General features: G+C 45.4%; 1 protein-coding gene across 1 annotated transcript; it reads right to left on the minus strand.

Moving 5' to 3' along the window:
* Positions 1-10,397: 10,397 nt before the first annotated feature.
* On the minus strand, positions 10,398-14,021 carry ADIRF (adipogenesis regulatory factor). The gene is made up of 3 exons (XM_051618618.1): positions 13,901-14,021; positions 12,191-12,253; positions 10,398-10,922 (listed from the first exon to the last, which is right to left on the minus strand). Exons 1-3 carry the CDS (start codon positions 13,959-13,961, stop codon positions 10,816-10,818), a joined length of 231 nt encoding a protein of 76 aa, XP_051474578.1. The 5' UTR covers positions 13,962-14,021; the 3' UTR covers positions 10,398-10,815.
* Positions 14,022-18,665: the final 4,644 nt, after the last annotated feature.

An 18,665-nucleotide genomic window follows, 5' to 3' on the forward strand; every position in this document is an offset into this window, starting at 1 on the left:
TTTCAATTTACCATCAGAAAGAAGTGTTAAAACAACAACAGTAATTCTTGCTGTTATTTCAAGATACCAAGTAAGTGACCTCTAAATTACTGTTTGTAATTTGGTGAGTGAGATTTGTTACTCATTGCAGCTTATGTGTATGCTGGGTAGTTTGGCTTTTTTTTTTTTACAGCCCAAACTTGGTCAGTTCTCCTTCTTCCATCAGCATGTTACAGGAGCCCTGCAAGAGTGGTAAATGGCTCCACTGCCATACTGCGTGCTGCAGACATGTCAATATGGAGCTGTGCAGAACTGTTGAAGTTGTACCAATGATCCAGTGTTAAGCAGTGGTGAGCAAAGTGGTCTGCTGGCAGCGATGCCTTGTTCTGCTCTTAGCATTAGAGTATCACAGTGCTCTTCTAGTGGCGTTATGGATACCTTAAGACACTTGAGGCTTCATCAGCACAGTATCTAATTGCAACTTTACAGATAAGACCAGAAGCACAAGCAGTCAGAAGCACACAGGTGTTTACCTTGTCTTGCAATGGCTGCTGAGGTGCTCAGCTTTGTAACTTGCAGACACAATCATGACTCAGTGACAAAATGGAGATCAACTCACAAGTCCTTGACTTTATGCCTACTCCAAGCCATCCCTTACCTCATAAAAATAACCAGTGTTGCTCTGCATTAATAGCACAGCTTTAGCTGTGTGCTCTGTGATGCAATCCAGTCTTTCTAGACCAGCCATTGTCTTACTTTCATGCGTAACCAAAGGACTCCCAAGGAATACATGCAAGCCAGGTAGAGTGTCAGTATTATCTTTATTTAAGAGCACACGTAGTAGAAACTTGTTTACAAAAATTTCAGCAGTGTTAACATTTTTCTCTTCATTGTCCAAAGCCTTTGCCCCACGAAGTCGCTTGATTCGCTATGTTTTTTACAGTTTTTTCACCGGTTTCAGCAACTTTGTAGACTTCATCCAGAGCTTTTAAAACAGAAAAAAAAGGTAACTGCAACATCACTGCAATACCTTTACCACCTGATGAGGGAGAAGGGGCAAGGCAGGGTTGGGGGACCTATCTGGGGTTTCACTGGCCTGACACTGAAAGAAACAGAAACATTCCCATACCTTTCTGACCAGCATCCTTAGCCTGTTCCACTGCCTGCTGCACAGTCTGACCCACCGTGTTAACTGAAATTAGGAGAAAAACAAGTGTAAACCAAGCAGTCTTTACCCTTGCCCTAAACTCAGTAATCACATTTTAGAAGGGTTCACTAAATGTTTCAGGGCTAGAAGTTGAAAAATATTCAATAAGGATGGGCACCTTGGTCTAGTGGAGGGAAGTACTATTAGGAAGTTGACTGCAGTTCCCCACATCATCATGTGTCTTGGTACAGATAAAGATTACAGATGTTACCACCTCTGTCATCTACAGTGTCAGGAAACAAACCCTAGTAGAGAACCAGGTGCAACAAAACCTTCCTTTTGCTGAGCCTGGCTGAGATCTGCAGGAAAGAGGCTTGGGCAGTTGGCTGGTAAAGATTCTCTCACCCATTGCATGAGGCTTGATGCTTGCTGTCTGGAGCAGCACGCTGTAAGAGCAGCGCACCAACATCCAGTGATTAGTCTAACACTGTCTCTTGTAGATAGAGAAAATGTTATTCTATGAGAGATCAGACTAGTTTCAAAGGTATAAAAACGTTCAATAGAAGAGACATGAAGAGCAAGAGAAGTTACTGTCTTAAAGTGGAGGAACTGCAGCTTGGAAAACAGTGATAAATATTTGGGTGATAGGCCACCAATAGCTATGATTGGGGAAGACTTGATCACAAGAGTCAAATGAAAGTTTGGCATAAGTAGCCTTCCATTGAACCTGTATTTGTTTTATTCCCCCTGGCTCCAAATACTACCTTTAAAAAAACATCTACTGCATAACAGACATTGAATGGGGGCTGACTGAGCAGGCCAGATTCCTTGTGGAAGGTGAGAAGGGACATTTTAAGTGGACAGGGAGTGGCTAAAACTTCAAAGATCTCCAGGCTTGGATTGAATGGCTCTTTTAGTTAAGTGTACTGTAAAAAAACTGGCTTATTTCCCCTTGGGTTTGTAGGATACTTCAATGCTTAAAAGATGTGCTAATTGTCATGATGCATCATCTCTTGCTGCAGTTTCCTAACTGGTGAATTACCTACGCTGCTCGTAAGATGTGGCTAAGGAAAATGCTTCCCTTTGCAATCACAGCTGACATCATGGCTCCTTTTAGGAATCATGGGGTATGTGCTAATTTTAGATACTTGCAAAGCCCAGTCGTGCTACTTCCACTTAGCAACGGGTCCTAAGACTGTGTCTTCAGCGCACATGCAGGCACAACACAAGTGGTTCAGAGACAAGTTAATGAATAGTTAGTTGCAGAACCACCAATTGGACAATCTTGTTATAGTTAAAAACATGGCATAAACTCCCCCTTTATTTTCATTTAAAAGGGGAATTGGAGAGTATCTCTATCATCATTCCAGGCCTGGGTGCAGTACTGACAATGATTCGACATGAGTTCAGCATTCTGTGCTGCGTATTTACTGCCAGTCATCAAGGTATGTGCTGATGGTACAGAAGTGACTGAAGTTGGGCCATTGCCTGTGACTTCCCCCTGTTGTTCCAGGATCCAACTTCAGGTGGAAAAGACATGCTGCAGCACAGGACTTGAAGTTGTGTGCAAGGTACAGGCAAAGGGCTTTAGACCACTGGTTTCTGAGAACTGGTTCAGCTTTAAGTGCTTATGACAGAAGGGAAGGAATGCTGCTGCTATTTAAAAACTTTGCTCTAGGAGTTTGACTCCTAAACACTTAGTTTGATCAGCTACTACTCAGCTCCATGATGACAAATACCACTTCCAAGGCATCCACATCAGTCTTCTAGCATAGGAAACCACAGATAATGTTTCCTCATTAAAAAAAGTTAGGAACGTCAAGAAGCCTCGACACACCGTGCATTTCTAAGGATGCTCTACAGCAACAACAAAATTAAGAAATCCTCACTTAAACAAAAACTAATTACCCTCCAATTGCCCATGTCCTGTTTTTCTTTTGTGCTTCAGCATAAAAGCAGTAGGTTTAAGCATAAACACAAATTCTTTGGAAAAGGGGGCAGTGGGTATGGGATTATACATCTCTTTTCTTAGCAAACTGAACCAAGGAGGGATAGTAATAAAGAAGCAGGCTTTCCACTTGCTTCGCTGGCAACATATCCTGCAAGTAGCATCTCTAACTGCATTTGAAGTCACAGAGAAAATACCTGGTTTTGAGAGTTTACCTAAATGTCTTGTAGAGAGATATGAAGCAGTCTCCACTCAGAAATTGTACCAGTGTAGATCTGTGTTAGCTTCACTAACAATGGCTCATCTAAGGGGCACATTATTTAAATTCAAGGCTGATTTAGCAAGCCACTCCACAGGGGTAACCTTGATTCAGGTGTCCTGAGCTCCTGGTGCTTTTGGTGGGCTGTCTGGCTGCAGTGCTGGTGGGGCTGGGGCACTGACAACTCAGCAGAGCCGATTTAACTGCACATACTTGTGCAGCACTGAGCAGCAGATCAGAGACCATGGAGCTTCAGGAAGCTAATTCACTATGCTACTATGAAGTTTGTATTTATCATGGCTGCTAATGTTTGGAAACAAAGTCCTAAATACACAGCCTTGCCTCCCCTCTCAGCTTCCCACCATCCTCTCAGTGCATCACCTAGACACCCACACAGAAAAAGCCAGAGTGGGAGAAGTTGTGAAAGACCAGTGGTTAATATCAGCCTTCATTTCCTAGAGTGTTAAAGGCAATTGCAGCACCTTGACCACACCCTGAGGAGAGGATCTACAGAGTTTATGCCCAAGAGACAGACCTGCTGCCAGCTGCCGGGGCAGACACAGGGCACACAGGTTACAGCTCAGGCACAGGAGGGGGAAAGCAGCCTTCTGTATTTACCTGCCGCCTGTGCAGCGCTTTCCGCTTGCTGCGTGGCTTCCTCAGCGAGCTTCTTCCCAATCCCAAACATGGCTGCACTCGCTCCTCTCTCCCCACAGAAGCTGGGTGAGTGAATCCCTAAGTTCGGTTCTGTTACAACGTTCAGCAAAGTGCAGCTTTTTATAGACAAAGCAGGACTCCTCCCAGTAGTTACAGGGCAAACGCAAACTGGAGCACAGAAAAGGCATGAACCCTTGTAGGGTGATTAATATACAAGGCATAAAAGGGTGAAGAGACATCAGTGTTTATTATGCTTTCCTCCCCAGTGAGAGGGCGTGGAATATTTGGCAGAAGTTTTCCATAGCGCAGGAATGAAAGCTTTGTTTTTCCATGTTGAGCAGTTGGTAAACAGCACACATGCCACAGCTGTCCCGACCAAAGGCTCCCGCGCCAGCGCTGCGGGGGGAGATGCAGGCGGGCACAGCCCATCGGGAACTGGGCAGAAAAACACTGCATCACAAAACACGCAGCTGAAGAATTGCTTAAATCAACTTTGGCATTTCAAAACCTTACATAGAAAAGTATCCAGTTTCAGATGCTTCTTGCCCACATTTTTTTTATCCCCAGTGGGTCTTAAAATTCATGGTTATAAAAAGAAATGGGAGGAGCTAACCCTGCTGATGAAATCTTTGTTGTGTTAGATGAAGCTAATAGTTTTGTGGTGTGTCATAGTTAATATTTTAACCCCTTGTTTCCAATGCCTGGCTCAGGACAGTGAAGAGGGGAGGTTTGCACCCTTCTGTCCCCACTGCGAACACTCACAGGCCCCAGCACAGCTGCAGAGGCATTGGGCAAGGGCTGGTGGGATGCAGCCCCACATGGGATGCAGCCCCACATCCTCTGCCTGCCCTAGTAGGGCCAGGCAGCAATGAGTTGAGACGCCAGGCTCACGCCACCGAAGTGGCCAGCTGAAAGGCTGCTTCTTCCAAGAGCTTATCCAACTATTTCACCAAATCAGCACCAAAGTTACAGGTAGGATTTTTTCCCCAATAGTTAAGGACTCTACAAAAAGCTGAGCTGCCAGCTAGTTCCCGAGGCCAGAGCAGGTGCAGGGCCAGCCCACAGCATGCAGCACCATGGGGCAGTGGAAGGCAGCTGCCAAGCACACATCCCCTGTGCCATCCAGGTCCCTCTCCCAGCACACCTAGATGCCATCTAGCCAGCTGGGAGCTGCTCTCACTACAAACAACTGTTGGTTTTTTTCTGGGATCACCTTCTTCCAAGCGGAATTACTTGTGTGCCCTTTCACACTGTGAGCACAAGCTTTCATTCTGTTGATCAAGTAATTGTTGCAGAGAAGGAGAAAAATTGTACCCTACCTCAGAACAAGGTGTTTACTCATTAGACTAATCTCCTCATGTAGCTAACACCACAGCGGGACCTAGGAATACCATTCTTCATCCCAATCACATAACTTCATGAACAGCAGTTCTTCTACAATGTCTCTTAAAGCATTACAGCAAAAATTATGTTTGCTTCCAAACATTGCAGGTTCTTCTTGACTAGAAAATGCTACTGTATAGCAAATATTATACCCAGGGTTTTCTGGGGGAGGGGCTTCTCTGCATCTTTATATCTCTGGCAGCAGCAAAGGGATTACTTACCGTGTCTGAAAGCAAATTCAATCAAAAATATGCTCAGAAAAAAAACAAAGGTGAAGTAATATTTTTTGTTTTAAATTAATGCCTTCCTTAATGTCAAGTCTAGGGGTGCTGACAGAAGTTGAGAACTGACCTAATATGCAGAAAAACCCTGAAGTATTTCAGATAACTCAGAGCAGCATTTGACCCATGGAAGTTCATTGCACAGCAGCCAAGCCGTAAATGCACCCATTGTTCCCTGTAACATCCTCAGTAACCCCGAGCTGGCCTTGCTTGCAGGAAACAGCAGTTTCCTAGTCCTACTTGGCTGTTGCTCCAATTATTTACAGGGAGAGAAATTTGTGAAGGCAGTAAGACTCAGAGTCACCAGCAGGTTTGTGTATTTGGCAAGGTGAGTGTTTACATTGTAAAGAAACTCTAGAAACACCACTCTTCATCGTATCCTAATTGCAAAGTGAAAGACAGTTCCTTCTCTCCTGCACTGCAAATACAAGTCCTTTTCTTATTTTTCAAAAGCTGCATCATTGGCTCATGAGCAACTTCCATGAGAGCAGATCAGTACACCACCAGCCCTTTCACTTCCCAATGAACATGAGTTTAGAAATAAAATTACACAGACTTTAGAAATAAAATCACAGGAGAAATCCTAATTATATTATACAGACACACTGCAGGACCCCACTGAACTGTAATGCTAGAGAGAGTACATGCCATTGCAACACTTCAGACAAACAGGTGAAGGTGATGTTTGCCTCACAGGAGTAAGAATGTACAGCATTAAAACACACCAGAGTTTTCAAATACAAGAAGGACTTATTTCTGTTAGTACATATAGACTAAAATCACAGAAAACCAATGAAGAGGTGTAGTTCTCTACAGGCACGAGAATTTTCCTCACTTAGACATTATACTTATTAGAGTGCAGTTGGTGCTACAGCTTTTCCCCTCCATCCTCAGAACAGCACATATCTCAGTAACTGCATTTGCTAACCTCACATAAGCACAGGTGGTGCAGGTGAATTGCACTGGGGCTTTATAACAGGAGCTGCCTCCCTGAGCCACTGCTTCTCCTTTCCCTGGCACAGGGACACGCCCTAGTGAACCTTGCTTGTTAGTGCGCCAGGTCTAACAACGGCTAATGAGAGCAAGGCCCCTGCTCCCATTGCCTCCAAAGGGCTCATCACTGTGCCCCAAGGTGCCCCCCACACCTTGCCCCCCACCCTGTGCCAGGCTGAACACATGGCTGAAGCCCAGGACTGCCACTCAGAGCTGGCAGTGCCAGCAAAGCTCACAGAAAACACAAATTAAAGCTGCCAAGGCACAAGCATCTACATGTCCTGAGCTCAGTCACCAGAGGCAAACACAGAGCTCAAAAGCAGAAACAAAACACAGTGGCCTTTGCCACAAGCACAGGCTGGGGGACACTCATGCCCCCGGCTGGTAGAACACCCCATCCAGGGGAGCACTAAAACAGCCCCCCACCAGCACTGACCACAGAGCCACCTCAGCCTCTCCCACAGGGTCTCTCATCCCACCACCACAGAACCCTGGGGGCAGAAATCACAGCACTGGGAGCAAAGCTGCAGCAACCACATGACAGTGACACCAACACAATACACCAACATCCCTCCTCCCCACAACACACACCCCACTCCTACCTACCCACCACATCTGCAGCCAGGAAGCTCCCCAGGCCTCCCCTCCCAGGGCCCCTTCATGGCCTCCCTGGCCCCCGCCCGGGCACAGCTGTGCAGCCCCAGCCCAGGTGCTGCAGGTTTCAGGGAAAGGCCCCTCCATGCCAGCCTTTATTTGCCAAACCTTGCAAGGTTTCAAGTGAAGGGGAAATCTATGCAATTAGTAGGAGATTAATTTAAAGCATGAAAGGAAAGTTGCTTTTGTCCGCTGGGCAGCAAACCCCAGTGAACCCAGTGCTGCCACAAGCTGTGGGAGCAGACAGTGCTGGCAGCTCCAAAAAGGAGCTGAACAACATCACAAACAATAAATCTGTTCATAACCAGAGACTTCAGGGAACAGCCAGGTTATACCCTCCAACATTGTTAATCCAGCAACTGTGGTTGCCTGGGAGTATGAGGGGATGAGTGCAGAAAGTAGCCTGGCTTGCTGAGGCTCCTCGAGTCCTGTCCTACCACTGCTGTTGCTGCTGCTGCTCTTTGGGAAGGAGAGAGGCTGGGGTACACATCTGACATTTTTTCAGGTCATAGCCTACTGGCATTAAGCTCTCAGAGCATGCAGCCAACATGGCGCCTTCACCTGGTAGATGGAGAAGGGCATCCAACGCAGCAACAGCTTATTCAGCTTCATGTTTCTTGATGTTACATTTAGGAAGGTGAGTTTCTTTCCACAGAGATACCGCCCCATCTCACAGTGAGCAGCTCTTCTGTGGTATCCTTACAAAGCAGAGCTGTTAGACCATTAATCACAGGATTCATCTGGGATGAAGATTAAGGTCTCCTTGGGCAAGGGACGATGCTGAAGGTGGATTTTGAACAGTCTGGTAAAATCTGTGTCCCCTGAGCCCCTGCCCTGCTGACCTGCAAAGGGGAGCTCTTCCCCACACCAGGAAGGTCTGTGGGTGTCAGAGTGGGGCAGGGGGTGCTCATGCTGAGCAGTTGGCCAGGCTGGCACAGGAATCCCCTTTGCTCAGCATTTTATGGCTCAGACAGCTGTGAGCACACTCAGAAGCAAATTTTAGGAAATTTGAGAATTCAGGTGTTGGATAACTGCACGTGTCTCTAGGGTTGATGGCACATGAGCTGCTAGGAGCAATAAGGATGTCCATTTATGCTTTTACACAACATTTGGAGTCTTCAGGTGGGATGGGAAGGCATGGTCCTGGGTTGGGACACAGGTCCCTGTGCAATGCACAAGGGAGGGACAGCCTCAAATACTCCAAGGCCAAAGAGCACTGTGAATAAGGCAGTGACCTTATTTGTTGAGCAAAGTGCTGAAATTTAGACCTAGACGTGACTCAGACTCACGGGTGCCTGTGGCACAGCATCTGCCCTTGGGACAAGAGATGTGAAACACACTGATCAGGCTCCTGGGATCTGTGCTGAAGCAGCAAGGGCCCTGCGTCACATCCCTGTGCCAGGGACTGGCATTGGGAGCTGCTTGTGGTGCTCCATGGCCAGACAGAGACACTTCTCTCTTGTGTCAGTGGCTGACCTCCAGTGGTGCCTTCAGCCAGCACTGCTGCCAGTGCTGCCCCGAGCAGTGGGCAGTGACAACCAGTGGAGTTACACTGAAGACATCACCTGCCTTTTGGAACATAAAAACTGCACACCAGGAGTCAGGGCGATGTTCCCCATGCACAAATCAGCAGGAATAGAGCCAGTCTTGTAAGGGGATCACAGGATTTACTGGCAAAAATTTTTGTAATATGAACTAAGAAATGGTTTGCAGAAAAAAAAAGAGGTTTGCCAGAGAGTGGTGTATGGACCATGATCACCCACTAGCACAGCACTGGCATCTGAAATGCTGAGGCTCACTCTCTGAAGATTTCACCATCAGGGAGGTAACCATGGAAAGTACTAAATAATTAAGTACTATTGAGGGTTGCCCAGTAACTGAGAGTGCAATAGTCCAATGCTTTTTCTGTGAGCTGGTACTTGGGTAAATATTTAGGCTTTTAAAGCTTTAAATGACAGTGAACATTACATAGGGACACTCTGTGCAAAGCCCTGGACTATGTTTGCTTGCAGATGGTCTAGTACTTAGAGGGTCATCTAAAGGCTTTTCAGTCCATGCAGTCCTTGTGCAGATTGTGGTGGTCTCTGGGTTCGGTGGTGAGCCAGCCTCTTCTAGGACTGCATTAGTCAAGAAGAGCTCCCGAAAAGCCCTGGTCAGCCACAGCTCTTGGCCAACAGGTGCAAGACAGTGGTATCTCCAACTGGCCTGGATTGCCCTATTTCATTGCGGCCAGTTGCTTTTGGTTATGCTTTGGTCTTATTTTGTAAGGTCTAGATTAGATTTATACTGAAATCAGGCTGGTAAGGCTTCAAACCAGGAGAAAAAAAAAAAAAAGAAGAGAAAAAAAAAGAAAAGAAAAGAAAAAAAGAACAAAAAAAGAAGAAGAAAGAAAAAGGCAATATTGCTTAGCAATGAGGAACACCCAGCGGCCAAGGTAAGAGCACTTACTGTGAATGACTGGGTATTAGTGCCTTCTGTTGACAGAGGCAGCGCTAAGTGGGCACCCTGTCTGGCTGCAGCAGCCTCTGATTGCCCAGCAAGCAGCAATCTAAAATAAATATTCCACCCTGGGCAAGAAGATTGCCCTCTTGCCTCTCACCCCAGCTCCGTCCCTGAGCACCACAGCCTCCGCGAGTGGCCCGAGCTGCACCAAGTGGCCCTCACCTCAGAGCTACCAGGCATCAGGGCTGCTGGGGCGCATTGGGATAAAGGGCCTGATTTCCCCTCCCATGAGATTTAACAGGGTATGTGTTGAAGATAACAAGAAATCTAGACTGGAGAGAAAGGATGAAGGAGCAGATACCAAGACTTCCATTCCCTCCCAGAGACTAAGGGGCTTCTCTGTGGAGCTGGGCTGTTGGCTTCCATATGTCTGCCTGCCAATCTGTAAGATGATTCAGTACTCACCTTCCCTACAGGATGGTCACTGACCTTACTGGCTTTGAATCAAAAAGCAAGAGATCTGCAAGACACTGTGCCATCCTTCACTGAAAGTCCAATAAAATAATGAGAGTACGTAACAAGGTAATATATTTATGGGTGTAGAAATCTTACTATACCATTTATTTATTTTAATCTGAAAATACAGCAGAGGGCAACAAACAAACAACTGACATGAAATATAACCCCACCATAACTTCTGATTACTGGAAGGAAGCTCAGCTTCATCACACAAATGTTCTGGTGTTCTGGAGTATGAACAGTTTTGCTGGTTTTGTAAATATGCTCAGCAAATGTGGCAACAAGCATTGTGCTGTTGTAAGAGCAGGAAAATAGCATTGCTGAAGCCCTATGAGCCGTTTTGAAGATTGTGAGCAGATGATACAAGATGTGCTAAAAGATGTATTTTTCCTATTAGAAGGATGAGGGAGCCCTTTTTCATTAAAATGTTGTATTTGGAGAGAGAGAAATTATCCAGATGTCAAACAGCTTTCATTTTTCTACACAAAGGAGTAGGGAATTGCAGACCAAAGAGAGATTTTTTTACATGCAATACTGGTTGCTTAAATTAGCATCATTTCTTAAATCCACATTTTTTCCCAAGGCCAGCCATTGCTTCTGAAGCTTGTCCAGTTGCTTTTTCTACCCCATCTTGCACTGTCTTGGCAGCCTTGTCAATAGCTGCAAGAGAGAGAAAAAAAAGCATAAAACTTGAAAAACAGAACCTGGTTTAATATTTATGATGGAAGAGGGAAGTGTGAAAATTATTGGATTATAAAAATGTAGGTATAAAAAAGGTTCTCCACAGGTGATTGTCCTGGTTTGGCAGGGTTAGGTTTGGCAGGATATATTTAAGATGGGCTGCAAAATAGGAGGGGGTAACTTGGAAGTTTCAGGTGCTGAGCTGAAGCAGTACAAGATGAATGATGGGACAAAGCTGGAAAAGATTGATGGTGGTCTAAGTGCAGCCTGGCTTATGAAGGAGGGTGCTTTGGGCTGAAGAAGTGCCATTAATACTGGGATGTTTGGTAAAGACAACCTTATCAAGTGATGGGGAAGGTGAAGGATGCTTCCCCCTCTGTTCCCTTTTCAGTTGTGTATTTGAGGGACTGCTGATGAGGGCTGTGCTTAGTCGTGGGAAAGCACAGCAGGGTCTCACCAGGAGGGAGGATGAAAGGGACAAAGCCTCCCTCTCTTCTCTGGAATAGTGGCTGTGTTTCGGCAACATTGCTGCCTCCCCATCTAACATCAACAAGTGGCCAAGTCCTGCCCTCTCATCACATCGTGGAACTGTAGCAGGTATCTGTTCTAAGGAGACATTGCCAATGCATTTTGGCTTTCATTAAACATTTTAGGCCCTGAAGTTGCTGATTCTCCCCTCATTCTTAGAAAATTAATAAAACCAAGTTAGAATTGAGCTTAAATTTTAGTTTAACTTGTTTCCAATCCCTGGAAACAAGAAAGACACCAATGCTTTCCTGATGGCACTTTTCCAGCTGATGGCTCACTAATGTTCGACCCTGACTGCTGCCTCAGCAGGTGCTGGCGGCTGGTATGGGGCTAGACCTGGATGGACCCTGCCCCCCAGGCTGGGGAAGCAAGGTGTATCACAGGGTGACTCAGTCCTCAGAAAAGAAGAGCAAAGTTTTGTCTGTGCTGTTCTCACAGGTTTTTTATAAAGGAAGCCAAAATCTGAGTGTCATGCATGAGACTTGGTGGCTGGGCAGGAATCGGCTGTTGTGGTACATCTAACAGTAAACAGATGGAGCTCCTAAGGAGAACATCCTGAAATCCTGTCCCATGAGATTTGCAAGAGGCCAAAACTTGCCACTGAACCCAAGGGCTTTCAGGCTGAGAGTGCCCATGGGATGGGGGGAGTGTGCACTGCCAGCTGCTGGCTGGTGGTGAGCTGCCCCATCACTCCTTGATTTGTACAGCATTTCTCCTACCTTTCTGGCTTGCATCTGCAATCTGGTTGACTGCATCCTGGGTAGCCTGTCCCAACGTGTTTGCTGCAATTAAAGGAAAAAAAATAATAATTTCCAGATGTTCACATTTATGCTTATAGGAATTCCCTGCGTCAGCTGGCTTTTCTGCATGTCCACAGGAAGTTATGCCCCTGGCAAGAGATAAGGCTGGTACGAAGCAGGCTGAAGCTCTGTGCTGAGCTCGTGGGCCCCCTGGGAATGGTGTGTGTTGCCAGAGCAGCTTGGTATGAGATTAGTGTTCACCTAGCACCTATGGTCAGCTGAGGAAATCAATGACAGATAAGAAGATAAAATAAAAAGGAGATAAAGAAACAAAGATAAGCAGTGAGTTTGACCAACGACATTTAGCTTCAGGTTGCTTATTTTACACTACACTTGCTTCTGTTGATTTTTCTAGGTTATCCTGCCAGGAGAAGCTTGGCCATCTAGCATGCATTTTCTTTGCTGGCTGTTTGGGAGTAGTGCCTTTTCCAAAATGGAAGCAAACACATTAAACAGAGCAGGACAGGAAAAGGGAGATTATACAAACAAAATATGAACAGAAGAGGAGCAGAAACAAGAAATGTAACAGATCAACTCCAGAATATAAAGCATTAAAGAAGGAAGATGTCATGTAATTGTAAGATGTCTGACAGTTCATGAAAGAGTGATAGCCATCCTATCACTTTTGCTGGAAGCAGTGACCCTTCACTGGAGAGAATATATTCAGGATGCAGCAAGGACTATTTTGTGCTTCAGGAAAGCATACTATCATGTTTCTTGATTGACTACACATTTGTTCCCAGGTGTGTGGAAACTTACTAAAACCCTGAAGCAATCAGTGAGGTTACTCTCATATTTTGGCTATACGGCAAAGTGTTTGCAGGATCAGAATCCAGAACTGACACAAATGATACCATGCTAGGAATGAGCTCACACAAGCCTTGTAAGGAATATACTATAAAATGCTAGCATAAGCTATACACATATTGACTTTTCATTTAAAGGAAAAGCTATTATACTTTGCACTGAAAAACTGTTTTCCAAGGCGCTGCGCTAATAAGTATACAGTGCTTGGCCCTACAACATAGGAAGACTTATAACAGAAATGTGTGCACAGTGTGCACTGCTGCAGAAGAATACAGCAGAAATATAGCTGTACTACTTATTACAAACAGCCCATTGCAATCAGTGTAGTTATTACCAGAAGGCGTTCCTAGTCAGGCCAAGTGGCAAACATTAATCAAGGATTAACTCCAACTTCTTAAAAGGAGAGCAGTTTAAAAACCTCTGCAGAGCATGAGAAAAGACCACTCTGAGCAAAGTAAAAGCTAGATAAAAAAAAGGTCATTACTACCAAAGCAGGCTTCACTTTAAAAAGTGAAGCTTTAAAAAGCACTGAGTTTAAAGATCTGTTGGGGAGCGATAAGGATTGGACGATGCTCAGCAGTCACTGAGGGAGCTGTGGGTGGAGGTGGTTGCCCGTGCCAAGCCAAGAGCTGTGGCCAGCCTGGGGACTTCTCCAGGCAATGGATAGACCTTGGCCCCAGGAACTGAAAGAAGAGAAAAGGAAAAGCTGTGTCCTGCTAGCACCAGTGAAGCTAGGAGTGTAACTACAGGTTGTGGCTTCCATAAGCGAAAGCAGCAGCCAACCCCCCCCACAACTATACAACAATATTTAATCTTTCTTACCAGCATCTTTTGTTGCACCTTCAGCCTGTTCCTTCAGTCCATGAAAGTTTTTACCTGACATCGTGGCTTCTGACCCCTGTTAACACTCTTCTGCATCAATAAAATTAAGCACCTGGCAATGTATAACACACTATGTGAGGGGTGTCCTGACCTGTCCTGGTTTTATATGTGTGCCAGGAGATCTGCTGATGCTTTTGGGGGTGATTGGTACAATGGGTGGAGTTTGAATGTGAGGAATGAGACTTGAAAATACACACAGAAAGCAATTTATTTACCCTCCCCAATAAGAGGGTGTGCCTGGGTAGAGATTTCTGCTTCATTGCACTGTCTTTGTTTATAAGTTTGTTGGGTTTTGTAAAATCAAAACCACAAAAAATCCTGTTCCACCATCACAGAGAAAAAACACGGAACTGAGTTTTATAAAGAGTGCTGGAAAACTACTGAAGTAGCAGAGCCTGGGCATGGCCAACTTCCGTCCCCGCTGGGCTGGCATCTTTCTCCTTCCTTCATCCCCTGAGCTGAACCTCTTGAGAGCAGAAAACAGCCCAAACTTCATTAACTTTTTTGCAGTGTTAATCACAATCCCCTTCTCTTGTCAGGTGGGACACTGTGAGATACAGAGAATTGTAATTTTCCTGTATTTTTATAAGAAACTGCAAATCTGATCATCTTTCCAGTTAACCTGTTCCAGTCAGATAGCGAAAGCCCAGCATCACTGAAGGCCTTGCCTGGGTCAGGCAGGTAACCAATGCCACTGCTAGCAGTTCTCAGGAAAAGGGAAAAAAAAGAAGCCTAATGAGCAATTTCCTAGAATTGGTTTGCATTGTTAGTACAGAAATAATGTCTAAAATAATTTCCTTTCCTAGCATCACTACATCAATGAGAGTTTCTGACTTCAACCTCTGGCATTTCACAGGTCTCTACTGTTCTTTAGAATTTATGTTTTCTGCCACCAACCCCTAGTACAAGGAAACTTTGCACAAATAAACCTCTGGCAGAGTTTGGGGGCAAAGGGCTCGCTGGCTTGATGGGGCTCGGCTCCCTCCTCGCCGTTTTCCAGCCTACAAAGCACCTCAGTTCAGATGTTCACTCTCACACCCATCTTTATCTTCCTGAGGAAAGCTTATTAGTTGAGCAGTGGGCATCAGAACAAGATGCTGTGGATAAACTAGGGTGGGAAGTGACAGTGGTCATAAGTTTAGTACTTCATTAGTACTCAAGTGAGGAAGAACAGCAGAAAACAAGGTTAAAAGCATTCCTCAGCCACTCCTATTCAGCCTGTCGTTTCAGAGAGCTCTTTTCAACTCTTGCACCACTGCCACCATTTATTATTTCAAACAGCAATTCTCTCTCTCTCTAGACAGGTCAATTAGGATTTTAATTACATATTCACATCAGGTATCTTTTTCAATTCCTTGCTCCTTTCCTTTTCAGAATGATTTTCTTATTTGGATTTACAAAAACTTAGACACCCAATATACTGGGACTCTGGCATCTTTTGGACAAAACCACTAACACAGACCTACTTATCTTCCTTGCCCAAACCCAAGAGCCTAGCAACAACAAAACCATGACAAACAGGCAGATTTCAGCTATTCTCAGCTTGTCAGAGTCAGAGAGATCTAACCATCATGTGATGGACCTGGCTGCCAAGTATCGTGGAGTTGTTAATTTTTGCCATTGTCAGTTCTCAACCATGTTGTTTCACAACTAGAGAAAACAGGAGCTGGGCAGGATATTATAAAGCATTTTGAAAGCTAAATGCCAAAGCACTACAGCCTATGTGTTGCTTCTCTGTCTCCACAGGATTGACCCAAAGCTTCAGCTCCTAAATACATCTACAGTTTCTACGCCTGTTTTTCCCATGCATTACCTCTTTCCAAATAGGTTTCCTGGTCTTTCATTGCATCATTTGGTGTGTCCTAAGGTCAGCTCAGACTGCCTACAGGTGAAAAGTTAGTTTGGACTTTTGCTCCATTCAAGTCTCAGTATCTGCTGAGACTGCAGAAGTCCTGGTAAATGCCAGCTGGGGTAGGTACCACAGGGTGTGGGCAGAGCCACATGCTGAGGTGACCGTGAAACTTCAGTCTATTCCAAAAGTGACTTCACCTGCTGGGGCAGGTCGCTGACACTGCTTGGCCAGAACTGAGATGTGGGAAGTGTCACCACTCTCAACAGCACTGTCTGCTCTCCTCTGGCAGGTAACTTGTCTCACTGACACCTTTCTCCCTGGTTCCTCAGGCCTTTCCTCCATATCCTGCTCCTCCTCAGTCTGTTGTCTTTGACGAGCAGTACGATATTTCTGTTTGGGAAGAAAAAAACCCTGTAACTGATTCCTTAATTGCTAGGAGGGCTCCATGAGCCACAGGTCACTCTGGAGTTAGTTAACAACCCTACATACACAGCCCAAATATCTGCGAGTTAAATCTAAGGCACTGCAGGGAAACAAGAAATTGTTCTGGTTTCCTTTCCTTTCACACCTCTTCTATGGCACCTTTGAGCACTCTCTCATGTAATGATTAAGAGGAACCCTTCTGTTTCTATTACCTGGTAGTTGATCAGAGCTAGAGCTCATGTTTTACATATGAACATGGGCAAATGGGGTTAATTAGATGAGATCAAAATAAGGCCAGTGTATATGGATTTCTTTACCTTCTGGTTTCCGAATATTTGGGTAACATCTAGATGAAGCACCCATTTTCTGCCACCTTCTGGAGCACTGAAGAGTAAAACCATGCTTAAACACTGGGATTTTTGTGGAGTCTAATGTTATCCTGCAGCTGAAGTATTAATTGCACTTATGAGACAAAACAAGTTACGCTTCAATATAGAAAAAAGTGTCAGAGTGGGGACACTGTGGGATTATGTATGTATTAAAAAAAGCAGGCTCTCATTTTTTATCACGTGCTCTTTGAGGTCAGTTTTAGGACATGCATTACGCAGAAACAAAAATAGGATTTTCAGATGAAGTGGTATTTTAGGAAGTGTATTATTACCTGATTTGCATTTAAATTAGTGAAATGCATGTTGAGATATTCTGGAAGGAGCTACTGCTTTCTCTTTAGTATTCAGACAAACATCTTTGAAAACTCAGGCCCTGCATGCCCTTTAGCCCTTGGCTAACATGTAATTGTGGGAGGAGCTCTCAAAGGCTATGAACTGTGTCAGAACAAATCACTTAATAAAGCTTAACTGCAGTTTTATATGGTAAGTAAATTTTGCAGTTACCACGGAAAAAGAAAGCATTTTTCAGAACTTTGTTGGTCACTTGTATGGTGAAGTTGAGGCAAGGCTTGGCAGCAGCTGCTCCTGGTTTGCTGGATCACCATGGAGGTCTGAGCATGAGCACCCAGAGTCACGTCATCAGGGACAGGCTCTGGCCCTGCTGCACCAGGCACTGAGCATTGCCTTGTCACAGAGGGGTTAAATTCACAGCTTGGATAAGAGCGGTGTCACACAAACAAGGCTACTTAAATCAGAGATTGAGAAGCACAAGAGAAACTCTTGATTGCTCAGACCATGGCCTGCCAGCAAAAACTTATTTTGCTACTGTTTGCATCCATCAGCTTTTACCTGGGGTAGGGAGATTCCCAGCATCTTTTGCGAAAGCACCTTCTGCCAGGGGATGTTTTGTGATTCATCTCCTCTATCCTTCCATTGTTCAGTTTCCTTCCATCATCTCTCGTTACACTTGTCTGAATACTCATTAAAAGCACAGACCTCTCTGTTCTATGCAGTGAGCCAAACAAAATTTAATTGAATGATTAAGAGACTTTGGCTCTTTTATGACAGACCCTTCTACTTCAGGAGAAACCAGTGTTCCCCTTTCTTACCTCCGGCAAGGCAGCTCAGACCAGCACCTCTGCTGTCCCCGGTGGGGTGCAGGCTGGTCTGGGGCAGGGAGGGCAGGAGATGGCAGCTTCCCGAGCCAGGGTGTGGGCACAGCAGTGCCCTGTTCCTGCTCACTGAGGCAGGATGCTTACGTGGGAGCAAACCACGTCCTGATCTCTGCCTTTAAGGCTTGTGATTGCCTTCTGCAAGCTGCATAACAAACATGCCATCAAGCTGCAGCTGGGACTGCAATGGGACCAGCAAAGAGCTAGCAGGGGCTACGGCAGGGAGGTGCTGAACCCCCATCCCAGCCCAGGCACAAAACAGTGCTCAGTGATGTGAGAAGCGGGCAAGTGCAAAGGCAGATCTGTAGGAAACATTCAAACACTTTGGGTGCCCATAGTCTAGCAGTGTTTGGGCTGACAGTTCTAGATTTAGGTGTGTAAATACCAGTTAAGTCCCTCCTTTCCCACAGGGAAGGAGATGCTGTAGCACAGCAGTGCCTGCACTCTTAGTTCAGCTATTGTAATTCTCTCCTGGTTGAAATTCTTTTGAACCCAGGGCAAAGCTGCTCAAGATACACGCATCTGGGGAGCTACAGCCTGGCCCAGCCTCCCACACGTGCTGGAACTGGCCAGGGCACTCACCTGCTCTTTCCCTCTGGCTGGCAGAATATTTTTTTGTATCCCCATAAAGCAAAGCTTTGGAGCAGAGGAGTTTTTCCCCATCTCTCTCTAGCGAGCGCTAACTACAGGCTCCAGCATCCTGCTGCTGGGCACGAATAGCATGGCCCTTTAAGCCCTCTTGCCATGTCTTCAATTTTAGTTATTCTGTTTAATTAGCAAGTTCTAAAGGTGTTTTCAGGACATGCTCATTTTGAATATCACTTCCTTTGAAGGCCCTTGTTATCTCTACTAGGGTTCTTTTGTACCCT

Source organism: Apus apus, chromosome 4, assembly GCF_020740795.1.
Source record: "Apus apus isolate bApuApu2 chromosome 4, bApuApu2.pri.cur, whole genome shotgun sequence".
NCBI lineage: Eukaryota > Metazoa > Chordata > Aves > Apodiformes > Apodidae > Apus > Apus apus.

Coding starts and splice junctions, on each gene's coding strand:
- ADIRF (XM_051618618.1), bottom strand. CDS start 13,961: ATGTCAGGTAAAAACTTTCATGGACTGAAGGAACAGGCTGAAGGTGCA. Junction 12,254..13,900: donor AGGTGCAACAAAAGATGCTG/GTAAGAAAGATT, acceptor CTTTAATTGCAG/CAAACACGTTGGGACAGGCT. Junction 10,923..12,190: donor TGCAGATGCAAGCCAGAAAG/GTAGGAGAAATG, acceptor TCTCTCTTGCAG/CTATTGACAAGGCTGCCAAG.